Source organism: Hibiscus syriacus, unplaced genomic scaffold (assembly GCF_006381635.1).
Source record: "Hibiscus syriacus cultivar Baekdansim isolate YM2019G1 unplaced genomic scaffold, ASM638163v2 tig00110833_pilon, whole genome shotgun sequence".
Classification (NCBI taxonomy): Eukaryota; Viridiplantae; Streptophyta; class Magnoliopsida; order Malvales; family Malvaceae; genus Hibiscus; species Hibiscus syriacus.
The window spans coordinates 772,574-800,054 of NW_024062884.1; the positions used below are offsets into that span (position 1 = coordinate 772,574).

At 36.0% G+C, this 27,481-nt stretch overlaps 3 protein-coding genes and 2 pseudogenes across 3 annotated transcripts; 4 read left to right on the plus strand and 1 right to left on the minus strand.

Moving 5' to 3' along the window:
- The first annotated feature begins 629 nt into the window (after nucleotides 1–629).
- LOC120143092 lies at nucleotides 630–5,260 on the plus strand (annotated as a pseudogene).
- Nucleotides 5,261–7,693: 2,433 nt separating this feature from the next.
- On the plus strand, nucleotides 7,694–9,997 carry LOC120143095. Its single transcript, XM_039157508.1, has 4 exons — nucleotides 7,694–8,233; nucleotides 8,776–9,191; nucleotides 9,315–9,567; nucleotides 9,659–9,997. The coding sequence occupies exons 1-4, from the start codon at nucleotides 7,816–7,818 to the stop codon at nucleotides 9,889–9,891; spliced, it is 1,320 nt and encodes a 439-aa protein (XP_039013439.1). The 5' UTR covers nucleotides 7,694–7,815; the 3' UTR covers nucleotides 9,892–9,997.
- Nucleotides 9,998–13,102: 3,105 nt separating this feature from the next.
- On the plus strand, nucleotides 13,103–13,897 carry LOC120143132. The gene has a single exon (XM_039157533.1). The coding sequence runs from the start codon at nucleotides 13,103–13,105 to the stop codon at nucleotides 13,895–13,897; it is 795 nt and encodes a 264-aa protein (XP_039013464.1).
- A 1,896-nt stretch (nucleotides 13,898–15,793) lies between these two features.
- LOC120143096 (cell number regulator 8-like) lies at nucleotides 15,794–17,730 on the plus strand. The gene is made up of 3 exons (XM_039157509.1): nucleotides 15,794–16,196; nucleotides 16,819–17,021; nucleotides 17,320–17,730. Exons 1-3 carry the CDS (start codon nucleotides 15,905–15,907, stop codon nucleotides 17,557–17,559), a joined length of 735 nt encoding a protein of 244 aa, XP_039013440.1. The 5' UTR covers nucleotides 15,794–15,904; the 3' UTR covers nucleotides 17,560–17,730.
- A 2,755-nt stretch (nucleotides 17,731–20,485) lies between these two features.
- Nucleotides 20,486–27,004, minus strand: LOC120143093 (annotated as a pseudogene).
- Between the last annotated feature and the right edge of the window lie 477 nt (nucleotides 27,005–27,481).

The window sequence follows — 27,481 nt, forward strand, 5'->3', positions numbered from 1 at the left end:
CAACGTCAGATTAACTGTTTATAACTCCTTTTTGGTTAGTACAGCACAACAACAACAACAACAACAACAAAACCCAATTCCCATATGTATGGGGTAAGGGGGAGGTAGGGTAGTAGGCTACCCCCAACGCCAGGTTGAGAGTAACTTCCGTGGAAGACCTCCGGCAGTCAGAAAATTAAAAATTTAGATAAAATGCAATGCATGTATAAATAAATACATAAATACATAGCTAAACAATATTCATATGCAGTCATTAAAATCATATGTGCGTCTGTAACGGGAATTAATCTCTGCATAATTAGTACAGCACGTATAACCAAATATGCATGGTCTCTCGGATAATTATATATAAATTAATAAATACATTTTTTTATTATATAAATAATATTATTTTAAATAATTTTAATCATTTTATAATAAACGTTCAATCATTCTATTTTAAATAATTTGAACAATTACTTTAACCAATGAAGTAAATTAGTTCGTGTAATATTATAAATAGTTTTTAATAAATATTTTATAATAATTTTTATAATATTTAATTTGATTAATTAATCAGTTATTAAAAAATAATAATACAGAAAGTAGGGTTTTAGTCTCCACTCACTGCAAACTAAGACTTAAAAATCTGTTTGATTCCTATTCTCCCTCCTCCATTGCCTTTTATTTCACCATAGACAAGAGGTTCTTCCTTTTGCGTCTTTCTACTACCTCTCTGTTTCTTTGATTCCTTCACTTTATCATCCCAATTCATCACTTTTTTTTTTTAATTCTTTTTTGCAGTTAATTGAAAAATGGGTGGGGTAAGAGAGATGACTGCGGCAGAGTTTCTGCGAGTAAGTTTTTGTTTTTCTTCTAGTCTCTGTTTGGTTTCCGATAAAGTGTTCGTACACGACATTCCACCAATGGGTTTTCCTTGTTTTTCGATTTCGACTTGAAAAAGTTGTAATTTTTTCCTTTGATTTTGAGTTCTTTATTCTTTTATGCAAACTGATTCAGGTTCTTAGCTTTGTTCTTCATTCTTTTGGTGCATTATGCTTTCTTTCAGGGTACAACAAGGCAGGCTCTGTTTTTGCAGAGAAATACTTCGATCAAGCGAAGTAATTTGTTATGGGGCAAGCTATTTAATCCAAAGGGTGTTTCTTTGAGGTGCTATTATCGTTCAAAGGTTAAATCAATGGCTTCTGAAAATGTCCGTATTAGTTTGGTTGATGGGTAATCTGGGTTGATCGGAAAGCCTGCCCAAGAGGTCATACATTTCTACCGTGTCCCTTTGATTCAAGAAAGTGCAAACGACGAGCTTCTCAAATCGGTTCAGACCAAAGTTTCCAATCAGATTGTTGGTTGAAAACCGAGCAGTGTTTTAATATAGGGCTTGTTTCGAAGATTTAGAAGGAGAAGCTCTCTACTCTTAAATGGATTCTTGGGGAGACGTACAGCCCGAGAATTTAGCAACCGAGAGTTTTCTTGCCAAGAAGAGACAAGAAGGGTTGAATGCAGTGATTGTTGAAGTTGGTCCTAGGCTGTCTTTCACAACAGCATGGTCCTCGAATGCTGTTTCGATTTGTCAATCGTGTGGCTTGGCTGAGGTGACTCGAATGGAGAGGTCGAGAAGATACTTGCTGTACAGTAAGGGAGCGTTGCTGGAAAAATCAGATTAACGAGTTTGCTGCGATGGTTCATGATCGGATGACCGAGTGTGTTTATAGCCAGAGGCTCACATCGTTTGAAACTAGTGTGGTTCCTGAGGAGGTTCGTTTTGTGCCTGTCATGGAGAGGGGAAGGAAAGCTTTGGAGGAAATAAATCAGGAAATGGGTTTAGCATTTGGTGAACAAGACTTGCAGTACTATACCAGGTTGTTCATGGAAGATGTTAAGCGGAATCCGACGAATGTGGAGTTATTCGATATCGCCCAATCTAACAGTGAGCACAGCAGGCATTGGTTTTTCACAGGGAAGATTGTTATTGATGGACAGGACCCTCATGCAAATTGTCAAGAGCACTTTGAAAGCAAATCCAAGTAACTCTGTCATCGGTTTTAAGGATAATTCAAGTGCAATAAAGGGGTTCCTTGCTTACCGATTACGGCCAGTTCAGCCTGGAACATCCTGCCCGCTAAATGAAATGACCCGGGAAATCGATGTCTTTTTTACAGCTGAAACACATAATTTCCCATGTGCAGTGGCACCCTACCCTGGTGCAGAGACAGGTGCAGGTGGTCGCATTAGGGATACACATGCAACTGGGAACTTTGTTGTTGCTGCCACAGTTGGTTACACAACTGGGAATCTTAATATAGAGGGATCGTATGCCCCCTGGGAGGATCCGTCTTTCACGCATCCTTCAAATTTGGCATCCCCTTTGCAAATTCTCATCGAGGCTAGCAATGGTGTATCGGATTATGGTAACAAATTTGGTGAATCGTTGATTCAGGGTTTTACCAGAACATTTGGAATGAGACTGCCTACTGGTGAACGTCGTGAATGGTTGAAGCCTATCATGTTCAGTGGAGGGATTGGACATATCGATCACACACATATATCGAAAGGGGATCCTGAGATTGGAATGTTAGTTGTAAAGATCGGTGGGCCTGCATATCGGATTGGAATGGGTGGTGGAGCTGCTTCCAGTATGGTTAGTGGTCAGACTGATGCAGAACTCGATTTTAATGCAGTACAGCATGGAGAAGCCGAAATGGCACAAAAATTGTATCGTGTGGTTAGTGCCTGCATAGAGATGGGGGAGGATAATCCAATTATTAGCATTCATGATCAAGGAGCTGGAGGGAATTGCAATGTTGTGAAGGAAATCATATATCCTGAAGGGGGCTGAAATTGACATTAGGGCGATTGTTGTTGGTGACCACACTATGTCAGTCTTGGAGATATGGGGTGCTGAGTATCAAGAACAGGATGCGATATTGGTGAAGCCTGGGAGCCGCTCTATTCTGGAATCAACATGTGCTAGGGAAAGACTCTCAATGGCCATTATCGGGAGTATTAATAGTGAGGGGCGTGTTGTTCTAGTCAATAGCTTGGCTATTGAGAAAAGCCGTGCTAGTGGACTCCCTTCTCTTCCAGCTGTTGATCTTGAGCTCGAGAAAGTGCTTGGTGACATGCCTCAAAAATCCTTTGAATTCAAACGAGTGGCTTATGCACAAGAGCAACTTGATATTGCTTCCGGAACCACAATTATGGATTCATTGAAGATGGTATTACGACTTCCGTCTGTATGTTCCAAACGGTTCTTGACAACAAAGGTTGATAGATGCGTAACAGGTCTTGTAGCACAGCAGCAAACTGTCGGTCCCTTGCAGTTACCTCTTGCCGACGTTGCAGTCATTGCTCAAGGTTATGTCGACCTAAATGGTGGTGCTTGTGCCATCGGTGAGCAATCAAGGGGCTGCTTGGTCCAAAAGCGATGGCTAGACTGGCAGTTGGAGAAGCCCTCACAAATCTTGTTTGGGCTAAGGTTACCTCTGTCTGTTGTTAAAGCAAGCGGAAATTGGATGTATGCTGCCAAGCTCGAGGGGGAAGGAGTAGCCATGTATGATGCTGCTATTGCTCTTTCGAATGCAATGATTAAACTCGGTATTGCTATTGATGGTGGGAAGGACAGTCTTTCAATGGCCGCCCATGCAGGTGGCGAGGTTGTTAAGGCTCCGGGGGAATCTCGTATTTAGTGCCTATGTCACTTGTCCCGACATAACAAAAACAGTTACACCAGATTTGAAGCTAGGAAATGATGGTATTTTGCTTCATATCGATCTGGCAAAGGGGAAGCGGCGTTTGGGTGGATCTGCTTTGGCTCAGGTTTACGATCAAATTGGGAATGTCTGCCCTGATCTTGACGACGTTTCTTATCTTAAAAGAGTTTTTGAGGGGGTGCAGGAACTTCTTGGAGATGAACTGATCTCTGCAGGTCATGATATCAGCGATGGCGGGTTACTAGTTTGTGCTTTGGAGATGGCATTTGCTGGAAATTGTGGCATTGTTTTGGACTTGGCTTCTCGAGGGAATGGTGTTTTCCCTTCACTTTTCGCCGAAGAGCTTGGTCTCGTTCTCGAGGTAAGCAAGAATAACATGGATATCATAAAGGAGAAGCTCAGCAGTGTAGATGTTACTGCCGAGATAATCGGACAAGTAACTGCCTCACCCATTATAGAGCTAAAGGTTGATGGAGTTACTCATTTAAATGCAAAAACTTCTCTTCTCTGAGATATGTGGGAGGATAGGAGTTTCCAGCTTGAAAAGTTGCAGAGACTTAGTTCTTGTGTGGAATCGGAGAAAGAAGGTTTGAAATTCCGGCACGAACCGTCTTGGCCATTGTCTTTCGCTCCATCCATTACGGATGAGAAATACATGACTGCAAACTTCAAAACCAAAAGTAGCCATCATCCGTGAGGAAGGGAGCAATGGAGACAGAGAAATATCGGCAGCCTTTTATGCTGCTGGTTTTGAGCCTTGGGATGTTGCAATGTCGGACTTGCTTAAAGGAGTTATTTCTTTGAATGAATTCCGTGGGATTGCATTTGTCGGAGGTTTTAGTTATGATGACGTGCTTGATTCCGCCAAGGGTTGGGCTGCATCCATTCGATTCAATCGGCCTCTTCTCAGTCAGTTTCAGGAGTTCTACAACCGCCCCCATATGTTCAGTCTCGGTGTTTGCAATGGATGTCAGTTGATGGCTGTTAGGATGGGTCCCGGGGCCGCAAGTTGGTGGTGTTCTTGGTGCTGGTGGGGATCCATCACAGCCTAGGTTTGTACACGAGTCCGGCCGATTCAAATGCCGATTCACAAGAGTGAGCATAAACGACTCGCCAGCCATGATGTTTAAAGGAATGGAAGGCAGTACATTAGGTGTATGGGCTGCCCACGGTGAGGGAAGAGCATATTTTCCCGATGACGCCGTTCTGGATCGTGTAGTACATTCAGATTTAGCTCCATTGCGATATTGCGACGACGACGGAAATCCATCAGAGGCTTACCCGTTCAATCTGAATGGCTCTCCATTAGGAGTGGCTGCGATTTGTTCACCCGATGGAAGACATCTTGCCATGATGCCTCATCCGGAGCGGTGTTTCCTGATGTGGCAGTTCCCGTGGTATCCGAAGGACTGGAACGTGGACAAGAAAGGCCCTAGCCCATGGTTAAGAATGTTCCAAAATGCCAGAGAATGGTGCTGTAAATGCCACTGTAAATTAAATGGCTGCTGAGTGCCATCTGAGATGAACCAATGTCATGGGTGCTTTTGCGCTGATCCAACAATCAGGGGAGGGTAAAATCCAATTGGATTCGAAAGAAAAATTTCGATTTATTTGAGTTATTCGAGTCAACTTAAATTTTGAATTTGAATTTTAAGTTCGATTCGAGTTTGAATTACAAACTTAATATTTTTTTAACACTCTTTTTCACTTCCGTTGTTTCACATTAAACCTCAATTTAAGTGATTTTTAAGAGATCCCATTTTATTTTAGAAAAAATCATCGAATTTGAACTGCGTGCTCTTAAATCATTATCGAATATTTATCTAATTTCAATTCAATTTTTGACAAAATATTTATCCTTTTACTATTTAATAAAAGTTAAATGAAATTTATCAATTTAATTAATTTAATTTTTTATGCTACTCTACCAAATAATCACCCCTACAGATAATAGCCGAAGCTCCAGCTTAATTGAAAGCTTTAGAACACGATAATAGCTTCAATTATAGATTTTATCCGAGTATATGATATTTTAAAATTGTTGAATATAATTTTATAATTACAATGCATTTTATATACTTTGCTTAATAACAAAATAAGTGTCTAAACTATATCACTTTTCTCGAATAGATGTCTAAACTACTTTTTAACTCATCTAGATACCTAACTTTACAAACATTACTCATTTATGTGTCTGGGTCATAACGAATGTTATATAACATGTCACAATTTTAAATTTTTATTTTTTTAAAAATAAAAATATTATTAAACCCCCCAACCCCAAAAAAAAAACTTGTCTTCTCCACGTACCCTCCCCCTTCCTTTCCCTCCCCTTCTCCCTCCTTCAATGGCCAAACAACCAAAGGTCAAATGGCTGACCAAATGGTCGGTTGCTACGGTCAACGAAACAGTCGATTATCATGATAGAATTTAAAGGATTGAGTATTTAAGATTTTAGAGATTAGAGATTTAAGTTTAGGGATATGAGAATTTTGGGTTTTTAGATGATAGTAAAAGTTGCAATCAGTCATTGGGTGATGGCGATGTATGGGTGATCGATCGTCGACGAATGAGTGGTCGGAGACGACCGACGGTTGGAGTAAATGTTATTAGAATACAAAAATTTAAGGGTTTGAGGGTTTTTTTTTTGATATTTTAGGAAAATTTGGGGTTGTTTTGAAAAAATATTTTTTATTTTTTAAAATAGATTTTTAAAATTATTAGAGTATGACACATGTCAGTTAACGGGAAACTTAACGCCATTGAAGGTCCAATCACCTAAATGGGCAATGTTTGTAACGTTAGACATCTGAATGAGTCAAAAAATACTTTAAGCACCTATTCAGGAAAGCGATATAGTTTGGACACTTATTTTGGTATTAAGCCTATTTTTAACATTAGTTTATTAATATTCTTAATTCTTTTATATTGCATTAAGGGGACATTTGGTTCATGGAAAATAAGATTATCAAAGGGAATATTCATTTTCAGAATTGCATTCTCACGTTTCATTTATAGAAAATATTATTATCAGGGAATAATCTTTCCCAAAAATAATTTTTTTTGTTAAAATGATGTGAATGTCGTTACTTCTAAATTCTTAGATATAAGACAATTCCTGGACAAAGATACCCTTGGTCTACTGAATTCTTTTTGTAATAATCCTTTTCAATTCTTATTTATTTTACTTAAAATTATAAATATATACAAAGAGTTTAATTTAGTAAAATATTAATAAATTTGAGTATTTAAAAATATTTTATATTTTTAATATTTATTATATTTATTATTTATAATTTTATGAGGTAAAAATATAATATGATTGTAAAATATAATTATTTAAAAATAATCTCTAACTTTAAGTTATTAAAAACTAGATCGTATACGTTGAAAAATAATATATTTGTCAACTCGAGATCGTAATATTATTTTTTTTTCCTCTTATTTTATATAAATAAATAAGATGCTTATAAAAATTATTTAAAAATATAAGTTCAATATATTAATTATATATTAAACATATTTTTTTTTCAAAAGTTAGATAGTGTGACGATTAAAATATTTTTATAAATTTTCATTAAAAATATTTATAATTTAATATTAAAGTTTAATTTAAAAAAATATATATCACAAGGATAATTTAGTAAAATATATATTCAAATAATCTTATATTTCTTCAACTAAACACTATAATTTTACATCCGAGTTGAAAAAATCAAACAATGTAATACAATAATTTTATAGTAGTATTATATTCGGTGAATCAAACGCGATTAAATATAATACCATTTAGATGGTAATAAATTTGGCAATCTATTAAATATATAACAATTTACTTAAATATTTAGATGACATTATTTACCAAATATGTTTTACATTTCCGAAATTTTGAAATTGAAAAACAACCGTAAGAATCGGTAGGTAGATTTGTACAAAACTGGGGGGGAAATGGAGCAGATCGGGAAATTTGTGTACGAAAAATAAGAAAGTTCGCAAATTGTCATTTAACAGTCAACACTACCACCTACCTGTCTCCGTCTCTCTCGAAACGCTTCAATTTCTCACTGTATAACCAAAAATCATCCCTTTATTGGCTCTTTGATCTCCAATGTGGCAGCTCCTCTTGGGCGCTGCGGTTGCAGGATCCACCGGATTCCTTGCTAAACACCTCTTTAAACCCTTTCCCAACGACCCCATTTCTCCGGATTCCCCGAACGCCAATCTTGATCAAGGAAAACAAGACATTCGTCTCCAAAATGGGGTTTTGGAGTATGGGTTCGAGAGCAATTGCGAGGAAAAACAGAATCAATGTGAGATCTTTAGATTTTCCAGTCCAGACTCTGCTGGAAAATCTGGGGTTAAAACCATGAAGTTGAAGAAAAAGGTTGTCTTGAACACGGTTGAGAAGAGATCAAGCGGCGGCGGCGGAGGTGGTGTGGAGGTGAATAGAAAGAAGGTTGTTGTTCGCTTGAAGAAGAGAGCTGCTAAAAATGTGGCTTATCAGTGTGGGTCATTCCCTCCTAAAGGTATGATCCTGTTCATATTATGAACTTTTTTTCACTAACTTTTGTTGAGAAAATTCTGGACTTGATCTTTTGTTTCTTCAGTTAGGCCTGGAAAAGTTAGAATTTGACATTTTTGTTTGTGCATTCTTTGAAATCCATTGCCATTTGTAACATAAATTTCATTGTGAATATGCGATTAAAAGATTGTTCTTTTGGTAAAGAAATCCCCTACTTTATAATTGATGTAATAGAAAGTTATGAACAGTTGTAGTTTAAATAAAGATTGTGTAAAGTTCCATATTTGTTTGTCAAGATATACCGATGCATTCCCACTTACATTTTATGTGTACAGTGGACTGCTATATTCTCTGTTTAACGGAAAACATTTATCTCCGTTGTCGGTCAAACTATCATCGGAAAATCTCCGGTTACATAACACCAGCGCCGGTGCTAGTTATGTCTATTGTCTTTGGTAGTTTGCATTGCGTTGGTGTCATTTTACTTTAAATATGTTTAGCACTCCGAATTTGGCATCTAGACTTACTTTGTATTTAACTCCTTAGACAGCTCTGTATTTCATTGGGGACTTGGCTTTGGTATGATGTGCATGATGTCGGCTGGGAGGGCTGAGATCGATAAACTCAACTCGACCATGGATGAGACTGCAAGAGTGGTCCGGGAGTTAAAAACTAAGCTATGTAAAAGAAAATCAGCGTGTGATCCACGAGCTTCAAAATCTGCAACTGAAATTGCTCCAAGCTCAAAGAGGTTTAGTGGCAAGGATTCGCAGTTACTGCTCGAGAAGTTCAGTACGGGGAACTTAGACAACAATGAGATGAAAGACTGCAGTCTCCCCATTATCGATGACCGCGAATATGCTAGTAGTGTTCTCACCGAAGAGCCTGAACCAGAGTCAGAGGTGATGGAAATGGATCAACTAGAGGCGGAGCTCGAGTTAGAACTGCAAAAATTGAGTGAGGTCGACTTTTTCAAGTACCTTTCCTTTTAATTACTTGGCATACAAATATGTTTGCCTTCTTTACTGGTTTATCATCCTTGAATCACATTATTTTTTGCTACTGACCAGAAAATGCTTTTGCAGACCGGAGCTTCAGCCAAAAGTCAGCGTGAGCCGTTGGAGGGGTTCGATTCATACCATTGCCAGGGAGTACTGCCGTCTGAACTAGATCAGAAACTGTGCCATCTGTTAATCGAGCAGCAGGAAAACCAAATCGAGGAGCTAGAATCCGAATTGAATTCAGCTCAATCCAAACTCTGCAAGAAGGAAACCGAACTCCAAGCACTAAAAGATTGTGTTCGACGCCTGACTAACTTTTCCCTATCTACCGTCTCAGGTAAGACACAGATCGCATTCATGTGCTGATTTATTGTCGTCTCCCAAATAACATACTGTCTCATCCTTGAAACCAATCCAATAATTCTCAGATGATGACACCAAGGCCCGAGGGGATCAAGAATGTATGGAGGACCAGGATTGTCCTACTAAAATCGGATCCGAGACGACGGAAATCATTGGCCGGCACGAAGAGACATATGGAGTTTTAAGTCCCCAACTGGTATTTGCATGGCTCTCATATAGTGTAGGTCACCACCATTGTGAAAAATCAAGCTTAAATGGACACTTCAATATCAGATTCACAGTGTCTGATTATATTTAGCTGTACTTCTTTTCTCGAGTGCATAACAGAAACCCTGTAACCTTGACTTTGTTGTTCTCTTGTTGGGAAAGGAAATTACAATCATGGCCATTCAGGTGTTGGTAAATTACAGAGCCTTGAAGGGTAATGTTGGAAGACAGGAATTGTGGAGAAATTATGTTGCTTGGTGGGTGCCATTGAAGATGATGACCCCATTACTTGTTTCTTTTTACCCGAGTTTTATTTTTTACTTTAATCATTTCACATTATCAGGCGCCATTGAAGGGGCAGATAAAAACAAGAATTAAAAAGGCCAATGATTTCCAAGAGCTTACAAAGGAAGATGGAGAACTTTATGATTATCTATAAAAGGGTATGATTGATTCACTTAAAGTCTCACTTTTTACTCATGGTAAGTTGACTGCTTTTTGTAGATTAATAGAGAAAGATGATGGAAGTGTGAAGATCGGGTAATTTTGGTATACCGCAATCTTAATATACGATTAAGTAAAAGTGTTATTGAATTTTTTTTTTAATATTTCTGGTAAAGTTTTATTTAAAACATTATTATTTTTTATCATAAATGTTAATTTCGTTAACTAATTTCTTATAGAACCTAATATTAACATTTTTGGTAGAAAAAATAATGTTTTAGATAACATTTTATCATAAATGTTAAAAAATAATATTTTCGATATCATCTTTCTTTAATTGTATATTAAGGCGGCCGTACTTAAGACATTATCGTAAAGATCAAGTTTCACAGTAAAAAAGACTTTGAAAAATGTCTGATACTTGTGAAGCTTCTAGGCTTGATTAAAAATTAAGAATGGAACCTATATAACCGATTAATTTTAGGGATTTAGGAAAGTGGATTTAGATTTAGGGATTTACGAGATTATGAAGACGATGAGAGGATAACCGATGGACGAGTCCGATGGCGGTAGTGATTGTCGGTAGAGAAAGGATTAGAGATTTTATGATTTTATGATATTTTAGTAAAAACAATATTTTTTTAAAAATAATTTAATTATTTCAAATAAAAATATATAAGTGTGACATATATCACATTTTGAATGGTTGATATAATTTTTTAAATATATATGACAAAATTAATTTGAAAAATATTGTCGTTATTATATAAAAAATCCCAAAAAATATTTTTTTAAAAATACCCCCAAACTAAATTTATTAAAAAAATATACTTAAACTACCCACGTAGGATGACCTCACGTTTTGTAAAAAGTTAGATCAGACCTCGCCTTTTACGGAAAGCAAGTTTCATACATTTATTATTGACGTTATCTAAAAACTAAATGACTTTATTTGAAGAGGTTGACGAGTCTTGTACCCCATAAAACACGAGGTCCATTAAACTAATTTGATAGGACACGAGATAATCTTACGTTAATATTTTAGAAAGTATTTTTCTAACAAATCTTGGAGATACTTTTTAAAAAGTAATTTATGGGGTTTTTTATATATAATAACGCCAAAAATATTATTAAGTACTTAACCAAAAAATTACACAATAGATATAATTTAGATTACTAAAAAATATTAATCATAATTGAGATATTTTTTATTTTTAATAAAACTGGGAGTTGTAAAAAATAATTCAAATTAATTAAACTAAATTTTTATATGTAGAGAAGGTTGACCGTGAAACGTAGGGTGTCCTACTGCCATGTTAGAGATATGGATCTGAAAGTAATCAGATGACATGACCTTTATCAATTTAGTGTACATAATTACAGATCCACAGTATTTAACCTTGCCAGCTTCTCTCTCTACACTTTTGCTCGTGGAAATAAAAACAAAAATTTACTGCAAAATTCAACTTGTATTATAATTACCGTCTCATCAATCAATCACCCTCCAATCATGAATGCTTTGTGTGACTGAACTGGATGGACAAGCAACACCTTATCCTTTTTAAAACCCATTTTTTTCTTCAAAAAATTACCCTAACTTTTTACTGCTCTGGATCAATATCCAACGGCTATCACTGCTCCTTATTTAACTCCGCTTTCGGATGAACCCCCTTTTTTTTACGGGTTCTTTTGTTCGGCAAAGTAACGACTCTAAGCCAAACACAACCCTACAAGCTACAACACTACAGCCTCAAAAAGAACGTATGCAGTATTATATTGGGTAGACTACACATTTAGTACTTTAATTTTTAATTTTATTTTATTTTGATCATTTAATTATTTATTTTAAAATCATATCTAATATTACATTTTCATTACTATAAGATCAATGTGCCATCCTAAACTAATATAGTGTTACTATTAAATTATTTTAAAATGATATGTCAATCTATTAATTTTTAACAAAAATACAATAGAGGTCCCTTCACTTTTTAAAAATTAATGTGACACTCGTATTATTTTTTCTCTTAATGTGTGTCTATCTGACTCTGAAAATAAACCAAATATAACCGTTTGACTAATATTTTTTCATTGTTAACTGTTACGGTGATGATGTGATAATTCACGGTGCTGACGTGATAATCCATGGTGCTGACGTCACAGCTTATGGTGGCAGATTAACTTGAACGGATGATATGGTAGATTAACTAATGATATTGTAAATTAACTAAATTGATAACTTAAACATGATATATGGACTAATATGTAAGTATTATGGACCACCACATTAGCACCGTGGACTGATCCGCCAGTATTTTAATGATTAATAACGAAAAATATTAGTCAAAAGATCACATTAATTTTTTTATTTAGAGTATCACGTTGAGAAAAAAAATAATATTAGTGTTACAATATTGGTTTTTTCAAAATTACAGGGAGCTCTGATACCTTTTTAACTTAATTTTTAATAACGAATGATAAAAATAAAACTAAAATGTTACGTAAGATATGATTTTCAAAAATAATAATTTAATGACTAAAATAGAACAAAAATAATAATTGAGATATTATACTTGGAATTTACCCTATTATATTTCAATGGATTCACCTATCCTAGCTAAAATCTCCTTTAAAAAAAATGTAAATGCGAAAAACAAACGAGGAAGGTGAGGTGACCACTATGTGTAAGTTCAGTATTCTTACCAGTTGAGCTGAATCATCCCCAGAATTCTTACACGCAAACCCACATGCTTTTTAGAGGAAGACAAATAACCAAAGGACAATCTTTTCAATCTCCACACCCCAAAACCTTCATTCAAGCAACATCTCGTGAAGGAAAGGTTTTTTTTTGGTAGAGGATGAAGGTATTGGCGAAACCCATATCGAGTCCGGGTCGGGCTGAGAAGTACCCGCCGCCATTGATGAGATTTTTGAGAAGCAATGTTGGGAGTAAAAGCAGGGGGAAGTCACGTACAAGCCCGATGTTCGTTAGAAAAAAGAACGCCGCCATTGAAACCCAGGAGCCTTCTTCGCCCAAGGTTACTTGCATGGGTCAGGTTCGCGTCAAACGCTCCAAAAAAACCAGTGCGAAACCCGCAAACCCGACCCGACGCCGTCGCCGTGGCCGCTGCTGTAAGTGGATCAGAAATGCCGTGTTTTGTCGTCGTTTTCTCAGGAAAGTGAAGGTCAGGCCTGCTTTTCGATGCTACTGGAAGAAATGGGGGGCGTTTTTACAAATGGGGTGTTGTGGAAATCCCATAAATACTGAAGATTCATCGAAATTTGCGGTTGAAGATTCCAATCGAGAAGTAGAAGACGAAGATAAGGGTGAAGAAGATGAAAAGGAAGCTAAGATTTTCTTATCTTCTTCGAGTTCATCACCACCCAAAACTGCATTGATTTTAACACGTTGTCGGTCTGCTCCGTACAAATCTTCTTCTCTAGCTTGTAGGTTCTGGGGATCGCCATTGGCTAACCGAGACAAAAATGACGAAGAAACAGGAAACAAAGCTATAGGATTTGAACTAGAAGAAGAAGATAAACCCTGTTCGAAAACAGATTCCATTTGCAGAGACTCGGATCCGGGGACCGAATGGATAGAAGAACCGAAGAAAACCCAGATTTTCTCGAGGGTTTTGGAGAGGAAAATGTAGAGAAATCCGAACAGGATAAAGAGATGAAAACAGGGCCTGTAAGATGCAAATCAGAACCGGCGAGAACAGGTGAAAGACTCGATCCTGAGATGAGTTTTTGGAAGAAGAGAAAGTTGGGTTTAACGTGATTCATTTTAAATTTAAATTTAATTTTCGTCTTTATTCTTCTGAATATTTTTTGGATTTCTAGGAAGAAGCTGTAATTTTTTTCTTTCCGTTCTTTCGGTTATGTTAAAATCATCATCGGAGCTGGAAGAGAAAATCTCTACAGCTCTTGGGTGATAATACACACAAGGCATAGTATAAAAAATAGTCTCCAACGTTAAAATGACAATTTTTTTTTTACCATTTTGATCCCTAATGTTTTACTTTAAACAAAAAAAAACTTTTTAATTTTTTTTTATAAATAAAAATCATTAATTAACACATAATTATTAATATAATTTATACCAACAATAAGATGTACACTCGGATGAGGTATTAGATCCTTTAATTAAGGTTATTGGTTCAAATCATCTATATTATAAATAGAATAAACTGGGTTGTGAATGTTAATTTTGCCTTTGTAGTGTCATTAATAAATCGGATATCGATGGTTATAAAATAGGGTATGAATCAACTTACCGTTGTGGTTAAAGAAATCATTGTTATTTTTAAAGATCACGGATTCGAGCACCAACAGCTACAGTAGAATGGTTGAGTGTTCATTATTTAATGGTTGAGAATATATATAACATATACTACTTTGAGATCATCTTAGCTTAATAAAAAATTTAAATCAAAAATAAAATGTTGAAAGGTAATATATATATATATATATATATATAAAGATAAAATGACTATTCTATCAAATATTAAAAATATTATTCTAAAATAAAATATTTAAGAACCAAAATATTTTTAAGAAAATAAAATAAGATGCAAAATAATTATTTTAACATACGTTGAAGGTAAATTATTTATTTCGCATAAAAATAATTATTTTAACGTACGTTGAAGGTAAATTATTTATTTGGTAGAAGCTGATGCTATGTTTATGACCACTGTTTTCTTTTTAATTGAATAGCAGTAAGGCTTAGAGAAATATATATTAGGTATTTAAAAATGTCCCTAAAATTATGATAAAATAATTTCTTTAGATATTATTTTTTTTTTAAAAAAATAAAATAAATATTACTTAGTTATTAGTTTAAATATTTAATTTGAAATTTTTTTTGAGTGAAATTTAAGAAATTTGTGTCGAGTCGATATGTATGGATTTCTGTTTAAATTTAATTGTAAATATTTGTAATGTTATTATATTAATTGATTCTAATCTAAATGATTTTGTATAATCATATATAATATACATATATATTTTTCATTTGCCATATATATATATATATATATATATCATAAATTATTAAGGGACTCAACTTGAATTTGATAATAGATTCGTTAATTATTAAAATTTTAACTTAAAGTTTATTTGATTTTTTAGTAGAATGGAATGAAATCAAATTATTTTTCTAATATATATTAAATTAAAATTAATTTAGAATCTACGTCAAACGCTACAATACAAGATAATTTCGTCACGTTCAAATAATATTTTTTATTCAAATTCATAACGTTAAAATAATCAATTTTAATAAAATATAATTTTTTATTAGATTTTATCACGTCAAAATGATAAGTTTCGATAAATAAATATATTTCATTAAAACCGTCATGTCCGGCCGACAAATTCCAAGTCGCTTTAAACAAATGCTGTAGTTATCACAATAAAAGATTTAATATTATATTAAATTAAATAATTAACCAGTCTTCGGTATTGGACCAAAATTATCCTTTATAAAGAGAAGTTAGCTTCGGCCCTACGGAAAGAGAGAAATTCCGTCTTAAATCTTAATACAGGAAAGTAAAGATTAATTAATTAATTAAGTTCACGCGCTTTCTGAAGATCGAATATTTAAGTCTGAGTTTAGATCTCTCTCTCTCTTCCATCATCGAATCAAAAAAGGGAAAATGGCAATTACCGATGATGGCAGCATCAACAACGACCTACAGGAATCGAGCCCTCTTCTGAGCAAACAAGGCGGTGTTGAAGAAGATGAGAAGAAGAAACTAAATGTTAACAAATCAAAGGAGGCGACCGCCGGTGTGGCAGAAGTTGGTGGGTTTGGGTGGACCGCCGATGGGCTGCCTTTGGTTCGCGGGAGTGTTGTCGGAGAACCAATGGGCCGCTCCCAGTGGGATTCCTCCCTCCTTGCTTGTCTTGGCCGTAACGATGAGTTTTGCAGCAGTGACATTGAAGTTTGTAAGTTTCTTATTTGTTTTTAATCGAGGATTCTCTAGATCGATCTGATGTTTTTCGAATTTGTTGAGATTGGGATCTTTAATCGTTTAAGAAATTTGGGGTTTTTCCTGCGTTTAGAGGCCAAATTATAATAGCTAGGTTTGGAATTAAAGCTGTAATTCTGATTTCTCTTTGGTTATAGAGAACTTGATTTTAGAGGGTAACAAGAAAGAAAGAAAAGGAAAATCAAAAGACAACTTATGATTTCATGAATTGCGATGATTAAAAGGATGGGTAAAATAATCGTAATTCTGTTCTAAGTATATGATCAATTACGTTGGTTAGCATTTTATTTTATACAATCTTTGTTATTCCGATTTTTAGAATGGATGGTCCAACTCATATTCTTATAAGGATTATATGGATATATAGTTATGAAATAATGAGCATAAATGTTGGACATAGATACATATGAAGCTTGAATTTGCTTCTTTCAGCTAACGTTGTTCATATTTTCAATGATCATTTGTTTCTCAAACAAGAACAATTAAAATGTTCTACACATTTGTTTGTGAATCTAGTTTTCCAGTTATGTAGTGCCTATTTTTGCTTTTGATTCGAATAATTGTGATATTTCGGCCAGGTCTACTCGGAAGCGTGGCCCCTTGTGTGCTGTATGGAAGCAATGTTGAACGACTTGGATCTGCACCGGGTACGTTTGCAAATCATTGCTTGCCTTACTCTGGTCTTTACTTGATTGGGAGTTCCTTTTTTGGCTGGAATTGTCTTGCTCCATGGTTTTCATACCCTACCCGAACTGCAATTCGTCGCAAGTTTAATCTTGAGGCAAGCAAATCTAATCTTAAATATCACGTTTCTCTTAAAGCTTATTGATATAATTTTAACTAGCTCATTAAAGCACAGGAAACTCTATTTGTGGTTTTGGATTTTTGTTCGTTCAATGTTCCTTTCCGATTGGAACATGTCTGTATAACCTTGTTTGATTTTGTTTTGATGTTTCTAATGTCCTATGATCTATTGGAGTTTGTTGATCCTCTAGATTTGTGTTTTAATTATGCATAGAATCAACTAGATGAGGGCTTTCAAAGATTTATTTGTCGCGGTTTTCTTTGCGAAAAAACAGGGTACCTGTGAGGCACTTAACAGGTCATGTGGATGCTGTGGAAGCTGTGTGGAAGACGAGGTGCAACGTGAACACTGTGAGTCGACCTGTGATTTTGCAACGCATGTTCTCTGCCATGCATGTGCTCTTTGCCAGGAAGGCCGCGAGCTTCGTCGAAGGTTGCCTCACCCGGGGCACAATGCTCAGCCTGTGCTGGTCATGATCCCTCCCGGTGAACAGACCATGGGCCGTGGTGCCTGAGTGCTTACCGCCCATGTCCTGCTTTATATAGCGAAAGAATTCGAATAGCTTATCGGTGTATCGTCCATGTTTTTATCAGTGTGGTATCATACAGTGGAATAATGTTAAAAAAGTTATCTACATTGTCTAAACTCTAAGGTACTACCATTAAAGAATGATTGCTAGTTGTGATCAAACTGAATAGCATATTGATTGGTATATGGATTTTATGTATTTTGTATGAATAATAATATAGTAAATGTTCTACTTTTTTCGTATATTTACGTATTATTCCTTGTTCGAATACGTATCAGTATTGACAGATTTCTTTGAAGCTTAAACAAATCGAAAACAGAAAGGAAACTGAGTACATGCAACTAGAAATGAGATAAATAAACTAGAAATGAGATAAATAAACGCTACTTATCTTCTAATTAAGATGTTGAAAGTTAAACAAGAAGCAACTCTGTGTGGATCAAACAGGGACAAAGTCATGAACATACCGTTTTTAACACGGAAAACCGGGGAAACCGGGCCTCGGGTATCCTTACTCTCCTGGTGCAGAAACTCCTTGCTTCAGCCCCTCTTTCTTCATCTTCTTCCTCGATACCAGCTTATTTTTTCAAGGAGGAAGACTCCTCTGCACATACAAGTACAGTACATAGTTCCCCACAAGGAATGCAGCAGTAGACCCCCAACAACCAGAGCAGCACTATCGATCCGGGATCGAACCCTTTCGATTCGGTCTCGTAAATAGTATCGTTTCCCATTCGGATTAACAGAAACCGAGTTAATTACGCATGTAAGTAACACAACTAGCTAGCTACTCAATACTTATCTTCAACCTGTTACTTTCACTAGGCCAAAGGGATGAATCAAAATACCTTTCCCACTACTTCAAAGTTGCTTAAATTTTGATGTGATTATCAGGCTCAACTCATCTATACTTGTACACAAAAGATTCTATAAAAATAAGAGTAAATTGTACTGTTCCCCGCTGAACTTTGCTCTTTCTCTTATTTTGCTCACCGTACTTTTAATTTTACTATTTTGCTCATTGAACTTTACAATTGAATCATTTTGCTCACTCTGCCGTTAACTTTTTAATGGTGTTATGACATGACACAAGCATAAAAACATCGTTTTTGAAAAACTCAAATATACACCAAAACGAGGTCGTTTCGAATCTTCTTATTTCCTCCCGTTGCAGCCGTCGGCCACCATATCATTTTGACCACTATTGACCGTCGTTGATGGCGGCCGTTTTATCCCAAAATTTATGAGTTGGTTTGTCTCAACACCCTGAGTTCGAATTTGGTGGTTGTTTCACCGGAAAATGTCCCAAAATCCATGAATCTCGATTGAAACTTTTCAGCTTCCTCACTTTCAATCTCTGATTCGTGAACTTCGAGCAAATTCCAACAAAATGGAGGTCAGATTCGGACCCAAGATGTCGAGGCAAATCAACTCATGAAATTTGGGACCAAACCGTTAGAGAGTTAACGGCAGAGTGAGCGAAATGATTCAATTTGTAATATTCAGTGAGTAAAGTATAAAAATTGAAAGTACGGTGTGTAAAATAGGAGAGAAGTAAAGTTCAGTGAGAAACGGGGTAATTTACCCAAAACAAAACTACGTGCATACAAACATTTCTACGAAAGATGTAAATCTATCATTCTTTACCAAAAGATTTAAGGTGTGATCCACAAGGCTAACGAAACCCAGAAACTTGTGGATGTATGTATGAGAAATCCACTAAAACCCAAATTGATTGATCAAATCCCATATGAAGATAGTGTTGAAAACAGAAGGAACTTTATAAGTTTGCTTGCAATAAAAATGTAATATAATAGCTTTAACTAAGCTACAGAATCAGCATGCAAAAGCCCTAAAAGATCGAAATCAAATTTGAAAAATCATTAGATCAACGGGAAAAAAAGAAAAGGTAAGGAAACAAAACCAAATCTCTAAATTCCAACTGATTTGCATGGACCTCAGTGAAAAGCTACTGAAATTGGGAATTAAAGAGAGAGAGTTTTTTAGGGTTTCTTCTTTTTACCGTGAAGTTCATCTTCTTCACCGTTCTTATTTACAAGATGCTTTTTGATGATTGGGTTTTAACCTTTAAATGGGTTCCAAGAGAAGTAAATTCAACGGCTGATGCTATGACAAAGTGGGCTGATAAAACTGCTTTTTTCAACGACAACATATGAGGGATCCACCCTTAGCTGTATGCCCTTTGCTCTCTCGAAACATTCACGGCCCCTCTAATGTGAGACTAGTTTTGTAACCATTTTAATCCTCTCTTTCAATTCAAAAATAAAAAAAATCTGTTGTGTTCCTTTGTTTCTATATACATTAAGTATTTCATTTGGTTATAAGGGCAAAGAACGTAAATGATCCTGATTATAGGGTATTACTTTATTAAGTCTCTTGATTATTAAAAGTTTTAAAATAGTCTTTCGACTATAGAATGATGCTCTGTTGAATCCCTCGACTGTTAAAGTTACAAAATGATCACTCGATTATTCATTATGTTCTAGACTCGCATTTTCCGTTAAAAACGATGATATTTTAAGCTTAACGTTAATTTTTGACTGTAATATGATAAAATTTATCACAAAATCTCAAACGCTAGCATTTCCCAATCATCATGTTAACATTCAACTCAAATAACTATAAATTTTTTAATGAAAAAATGAGTCTAAAGCATAATGAATAGTTGGGTGACCATTTTATAACTTTCAATAGTTGAGGGACTCAACAAAATAACACTCTATAATCGAAGGATCATTTTATAATTTTTAATAGTTGAGAGACTCAATGAAACAACATTCATAGTCGAATGACCATTTGCATTTTTTACCCTAATTATTAATGCTAAGCAATATTATTGTTTCTATTAAGATTCCCCTTTCATTTTGTGTTACTATATGCTATGCCAACTTTTGATATAACTAAAAATAATTATTTATCATGAAACGTCTGATTTTGTTGGGCCAAATGTCTAAATGTATATATATGTACAATAATGGTAAATGGTAAACCACAATGCAAGTCATTATTTCTCCTTATCCTCGGCCACAGCGGCACCTTTGCAGATCGGACATGCATTCTTCATTGACAACCACTTCTTGATACAGGGAACATGGTAATCATGTCCACACGTCTTTAACGAGCCGACTTCATCCATGTCCTTGTATTCCTCCTGTGCATTACAAAGCTTTGTCAGATATTCGAACTTCCCGTTCGAGTTTATAAGATCGAAGTACAGGCTGTAAGTTGCCGAGTGGTGGCCGGTTCCACATGACGCAAGATATTTTTGTTTCAAACATGATAAAAGTTCTTACCAGGCAGATCACACAACAGCTCTCATCCTGGATTTGATCTGAAGAGCAGTAAATTGTTTCCGTCAAGCACTTGGATATCGAGTCTACGGACAAACCTGTGTTAACACTCCCAATCCTTTCCCCTAATGCGAGTAGTTCCTGATCAAGCGTATCATCCAGGGTCATTTATGGAGCAAAACAAGAATGAACTAACACCTAAATAGGGAAGGGAAATATGAACATACCTCGTAAGACATGTTGTCTATGTCTAGCCTCATGTCTCTATGCTGATCGAACATATTTCTAGATCCGGAAAAGGCTGAGCGGTCCACAATCATAAAGCCCTGCAGAACGATGACAAATTACAACATTCAGCTAATGACTCGTTAAATCAGGAAAGTTACTTGGCAAGCTGATGATCAAATAGATTTTTCCCATCTCCCATTGGAAACACTTCGTTTTGAAATTTTGGCTAGATTAGAAGTCGGGCCTGGTCAACAGAACAGGCCGCTATCAATCAACAAAGAAGGATACTTATGAAGCGATAAAAGTACCATGAAACAGTCCATTACTTGCAGAAAAGATGCTGGAACTGTTTAGAATTAACTTTCAAACTATCACTACAGGACATTAAGCCCGTGAAAATTTAAAATGCAAGAGCATATTTACTTCAAGCACTAAATACCTCAGACGAAAATCGTTCATGGAAAGCTGCATCATCAGCTGGAGGACGATATCTGTCATTAAATACCCTTGACCTTCCAATCCTGTCATTATTACGCCATGTTATAGCTGATAATGGTCGAGGATGCCTGGAGGAATAGCTTCCAGCAACAATCTGAATCCCCTCTTCTGGGGTTCAGCGTGTCCTAATCGCACACTGCCGGAAGAAGCCCTAAAAGCTGGGGTAGATCTATGAGAATAGTTTGTGCGAGTACCCCTTACAGATTGTGTTGAGCTGCCATGGAAACTCTGAGGAAGAACGGGACTTCTACCCAGAACGAAATCACGCTGAAGCCCCTCAACCTCTATAGAAGAATTCGTAGTGCTGCTACCACTGAGAAAGTGGTTTGTCTCGTGATTAAAAACACCTGGATCTGCAATTCACCAGTAACAGACTGAGAAATGATGGAGGACTTAAAACATAACAGAGAAACGCTTGACTAACTTACCCGAAGCTTGAATCCTTCCATGAATAGGAGACATTCTCAAATGGCCCCATTCCCACTCCCTTGATAAAACATTAGAGCTTTGACCAGAGAGATCCACAGAGCTAGAGCAGTCAATTGTGTGGCTTGTAGAATAGGAAGTGTGAGAAGGATTGCTTGGTAAATGGTTCCTAACTAGGTTGGATTCAAGATCAAGTGCTGGACGGCTTCTCACATTCCTCATAGAACCCTCACCCCTAATTGAAAGGCTATTGCCTCTATAACTCGGAGGCATGGCAACATGATCCAAGTGCATGTGCTGAGGATCTACATTAGACTTCTCTTGCCATAAGTCGGATGATAGAGGAAGATCAGATGAACTTCCAGATCCAACATATCTGCTTGAACTGCCCCTTTCACAGACTGACGGGAATCCAGGGATTTTGCGCTTGTGAGGCCCTCTACCACCACCCATTGTGAGATCAACAAAACCACCCTCGATTCCATGGAGAGAATGTCTATCATAATTGGAAGAAGAAGCATGACGCATATAGTTATTAGGGGATGCATCAAATGCTCCAGGGGATGACGGATGCAGAATAAGATCAAGGGATGGGCCTGAAGCATCAGATTGGTATTGCGGAGCTTCAACATTGTGGCTTGAGGTAGCATAACCACTGGACCTAGGGACAGGATTCCAATGAGGAGAAATATGCACTGCATCGACAGACATATTTTCCACAGGACAGAAGGAACCATGTTCTGTAGTACTTGCCCTCACTGCCAAGCAAAACATAAGGCAGCAATAGCCATTAGAACAAAAGCTAGAGCACAAATAAGGATCCTCTCAAAAGTCAAAACCTAGGCCATTCTTTCTAGATAGGATAATATGACAAGTTCAACCTCAACCTGCCTAGCAAACAAGTTTCATCATAGTGTAAATAATTATCTATTCTTAATCAGCATCAAACTTATTCTCCTAAAAATAAAAGGAAAAAGTCAATGCATTAAAATAACAATACCAAGATTTGCATAAGGCTGGTCCGGATGCATATGATTCCAGCCCTGCTCATTTTCACCCTCAAACATTTGGGAGGTGCCAAATATATGTCTATGCCCCATAACCAAATCCCTTGCAAGTTATATTCCAAAAGAAAAGTCAACCTAAAAAAAAGAACAATCAAAGATAAAAAAATGAAGTAAAAATTAATTAATATTTAATAACCTAAAAAATATTTTAAAAAAGGATGCACTTAGCATGTACATGTCATTCATCCAATCAACATATTGCATTTACAAGATTCTGTTTCTTATAAAGAATTTCCAGAGCTCTGAAGAAATCTAAACTTCTGTCACAACAAACACAATAACGCTTAGGATATATGTATCTGCAGCAAAATGCAAACAAAGGCAACTCCAAGAATCTCATCTCCTAGTTGCCACTAGCAGGGATATATCAAGTATTAAGGTACCTTTGTTTTTGTTCATAACTCCAAGTGCTTATTCTTCTAAAAGAAATGACTATTATAACACGCTATAAAAAATTTATTAAGACATGAGGTTACAAGCACCAATAACAATAGAACTACAGGCATAAGTTAAGCTCTCTATATATACCAGTGCAGACGCCCCAGCAGACAAAGTCAGCCATATACATACATGCACATGCACATGCACAAATTAGTATGTAAAAAGGGCATTACAAGTAGAATTTGAACAACTACAATAGCATTCTGCTTTGGCCCACTTAATCAAAACTGTGCATTAATAGGTCAACGGAATCACGTATGGACTGATTCTAAGGAATAGGAAAAATGGATGCTGGTGCAAAGCCCTCCTCATCGCTTAGAGTGATTTTCACAGTATGCTTTCACAAATAGGAATTCAACAACCCTAAATACCCAGTTACCCAACTATGGTCTTCTTAAAAACCAGCATGCCAGCCATAGTCCCATCTCTCGCTTTTATCTGCTCCTTATATATTGCCTATCTCCATAAAATTAGAGAGAGCATCCTCAACATTCTGGGGCAAGAAACAAAGAGGGAAAAGGTAAAGGAAAAATAAGGAACACTGGAGTAGCAATTAATGCAGGCTTCAAATTGGATGCCAATACTAACCCTTTAAGCCCAACACAAAAGTACCTTAGGTTCAGACTTGAAGATGAAGCACTAGTAGAAGCAGGATTACTCACTCATCAGTACATCACCTGGAACTGATTTATATAGCTAATAGCAGATGGAAGGAATGAAAATGGTCATCACTTAACCAAATATGGCTGGACAATTCATAGCCAAAGGAACAGCAGAAGAATAACGCCTTTCACTCCAATTATGAAATTAGTAGAAACAATTTTAAGAAGAAAAAATCATTGTTTTTTAGTTAGGCAAAAGAGAAAAAATCAATATAGGAAATAAACTCCTTGATATTGAGCTTCCACTCTGTAAGGGAGGAACAAAACCTATCTACAATGAGGATAGAAGAAAACAAAAGCATAGAGATTGAACCCTGTCTAAACAAATGAAGATTTTAACTTAAAAATATGCAGTAAACTTTTAAGGAAAAAGTTTAAAACATGGAGCAGTAATAAGTAGCAAAAGCAAGCATCCTTGGAGATTTGGGGTGAAATAGAAGAGAAGGTACAATTTTGAAAATATTCACCAACATAAGGAATTACAATCAAAATTCATTTGGGCATATAAATTGTCTCTTAAGCACGGACATCTAGCCTGCTGCAATTACCAAATTTTACTCCAAAAAACAATCATTTAAAGAATAGCTTTACCAAAAGAAATTAAATGTATCGTCTACGACCAAAGATTCTGTTTTTTATATGAAAAGCACCAAAGAATAAAAAAGATGAAATAGCAAGAAATAAGGTATATCTACAAATTAATTGTAGAGGATACAGCTTCAATATTAAGGTCTAGATTGATTCCTACAATAACTTTTTTTACCATGTAAAACATTTGAGGTAGAGATGTTGACAAGGATTATATCTTAGGAACATTGGTCTGGCTGAATGTATTTCTGAAAGCTTCCAAGGTCAGAGGATTAGGCAAGTACTGATAGAAAATATACTATGTACTTCAATTAAAATGCAAGCGTCAATAGCCTTAAGTTCAGCGATGTACAAAAAATTGCAATTAGTTTAAGGACATATTTTACAATTGTTGAATGATTCACCATGAAGCTTTAGGAACACAAATCAAGATGATGACTTTAACCTCAATACGGAAACTTACGAAACACGTAAATAAAACACTCCTCTCGAAGAGATGGGTTAAGTAAGATGAAAGCCTAACAAACAACCAGGAAAAGTCCCACAAACCCAACTCCATTTATTTCTTTCATATCGAGTTACAGGAAACCATATCGGCCACACATGGTTCAACCAGATCTTAATAATCATTCAGCTCCTTGTCAACAGTCCACTGCCATGCATCTTAACAGCAACCATGGTCAAGTGTTGACTTAATTAAATCATTACATCCAAGTACATATTCACCTCCACCTCAATAAAATTTGAAAACCTGAAGCTATAAAGCTCTTAAATGATCACAAAAATCCCAGTACTGTTTGCATAGTCATACCTCTTCACAGGAATCTAGAGCATGATTTCAGTGCGTAGATATTTTCAAGCACATAGCTCTACTACATCGACCATATGCAAGGAAACTCAATCCCAACTACATGACTATGGTCATCATCCAAGCATCCAATTTTACACCATAAGAGGCCATATGACTAAGCTCAATGTTTTCAGCAAATCCATCGTCATGTCCTACACTTCAAATCAATCTTTCAGCAAAAACTGTAGCTGGGTGACTGCCGGAACTGTAACAGCCACGAAGATGCCCTGGTTTTCTTAGGGATTCTTACATAGATGGCCCTGGGGTTCTTAGGAATTTTTACGGAGATGCCCCTGGGGTTCTTAGGTATTCTTAGGTCATTACATCTTAGAACTGCAAACCACGATATAAAAGAGATACTATTCACAATTCCTCAACCTCAACCCCACTTTGACACTCTACACCAAGCACTATATGGGTTTCAGATCATAGCATGACTATCACCATTAGGTTTTAGTTTTCTTTTAATCATTTTCATGAAATCTCCAGTCAATGGAGAATATGGACCTTGGATTAAAGTGGATATTCAACGAGGACAAAGAATTCTGCAAATTAGTGTGGCAGCTCTAATACCATTTACTTGCTCTTTGTATGAAGGCCAACTTATAACTCTACAGTGAGTGCTCATGATTTTAATAAGATATAGAGATCTTTCCTTCAGTTTCCGATCAACAAAGCTTCCCTGCAACAGCATTTGAAATTAAGAAAATAGAAAGCAGAAATGGCACACTAAACGATTTACCAACTCTACTAAACCTATTTATGGTTCATTTAAAGGAATGCTTAAATATATGCCAACACATTTTGAAGCTATGCCAACACGTTGATAAAATCCTGGAGAATTAAGATGGGAAATATAACTAAAGATGAAGGTGCTGCATTCCTCAAGACATGACGAGGAAGAAGATAATAGAAAGAGGAAATATTAATTGCTGACAGATATTGACACATTTCACCCAGAAGCAGACAGCTGCAACAAGTATCAATGTAAAACTTGTAATTAACTACTTCCAAAAAGGTTCTTTCAGAAGAGGATAATAGGAAACCTCGTACCTTCAGATATAGACGGGCTACTGTTCAAAAACTGGCATACTAGTTGGTGTTAATGCTCAAGGTCAAACTCAGGATGTGGGGCAAGAATGAAACACCAAGTCCCTAATCTGCATAAAGAAAAAGATCTAAACCTAGTTGTTGCTAATGCAATCAAGAATATCGTAGCTATTAAAGCATCTTTTCTGAGAAGCTGTTACTGGGCATGCTAGGAACTACAAGTAATTCAACTATGAACTGGCATCTGAACCCAAATAAATTAAAGTCAATTTACAGAGCCCCAAGGGAGCACATTATGATAATTATTTTCCATTTCCTTCAGAAATTAAGTCTTTTAAACAAACACCGATAGCAACAAGACTCGAGAAATAATATGCCACGATGCCCATTTTATTCCCTTACCTTTTGGAATGAACCCAATGCCGTAAGTCAAAAAAAAAAATTATATACCGAGCAACTATTACATATGTCACAGCATTCCCGTTGAAAAACAAGAACATATGAGCTCGAATCAGTTTTAAAAACCTTTAAATCGCGATTCCCAGAACAATCTCTAGAAGAAATCAATCAATTCTATGGAACATAACATTGAATTAAACAGAGTTCAAATATCTAACATCAACAAAACCTCTTGGTTTCAGCTACAACGACCACATCAAGATAAAAAAATCACTGGTCATATTTTAAGTCAAGTCAATGCGATGATCAACAACGAAATATCTTATGCTTGTGATCTTCGTGTTCATTATCGCAACTAAGAAAACAATTTTAACTGGATTTTTTTTT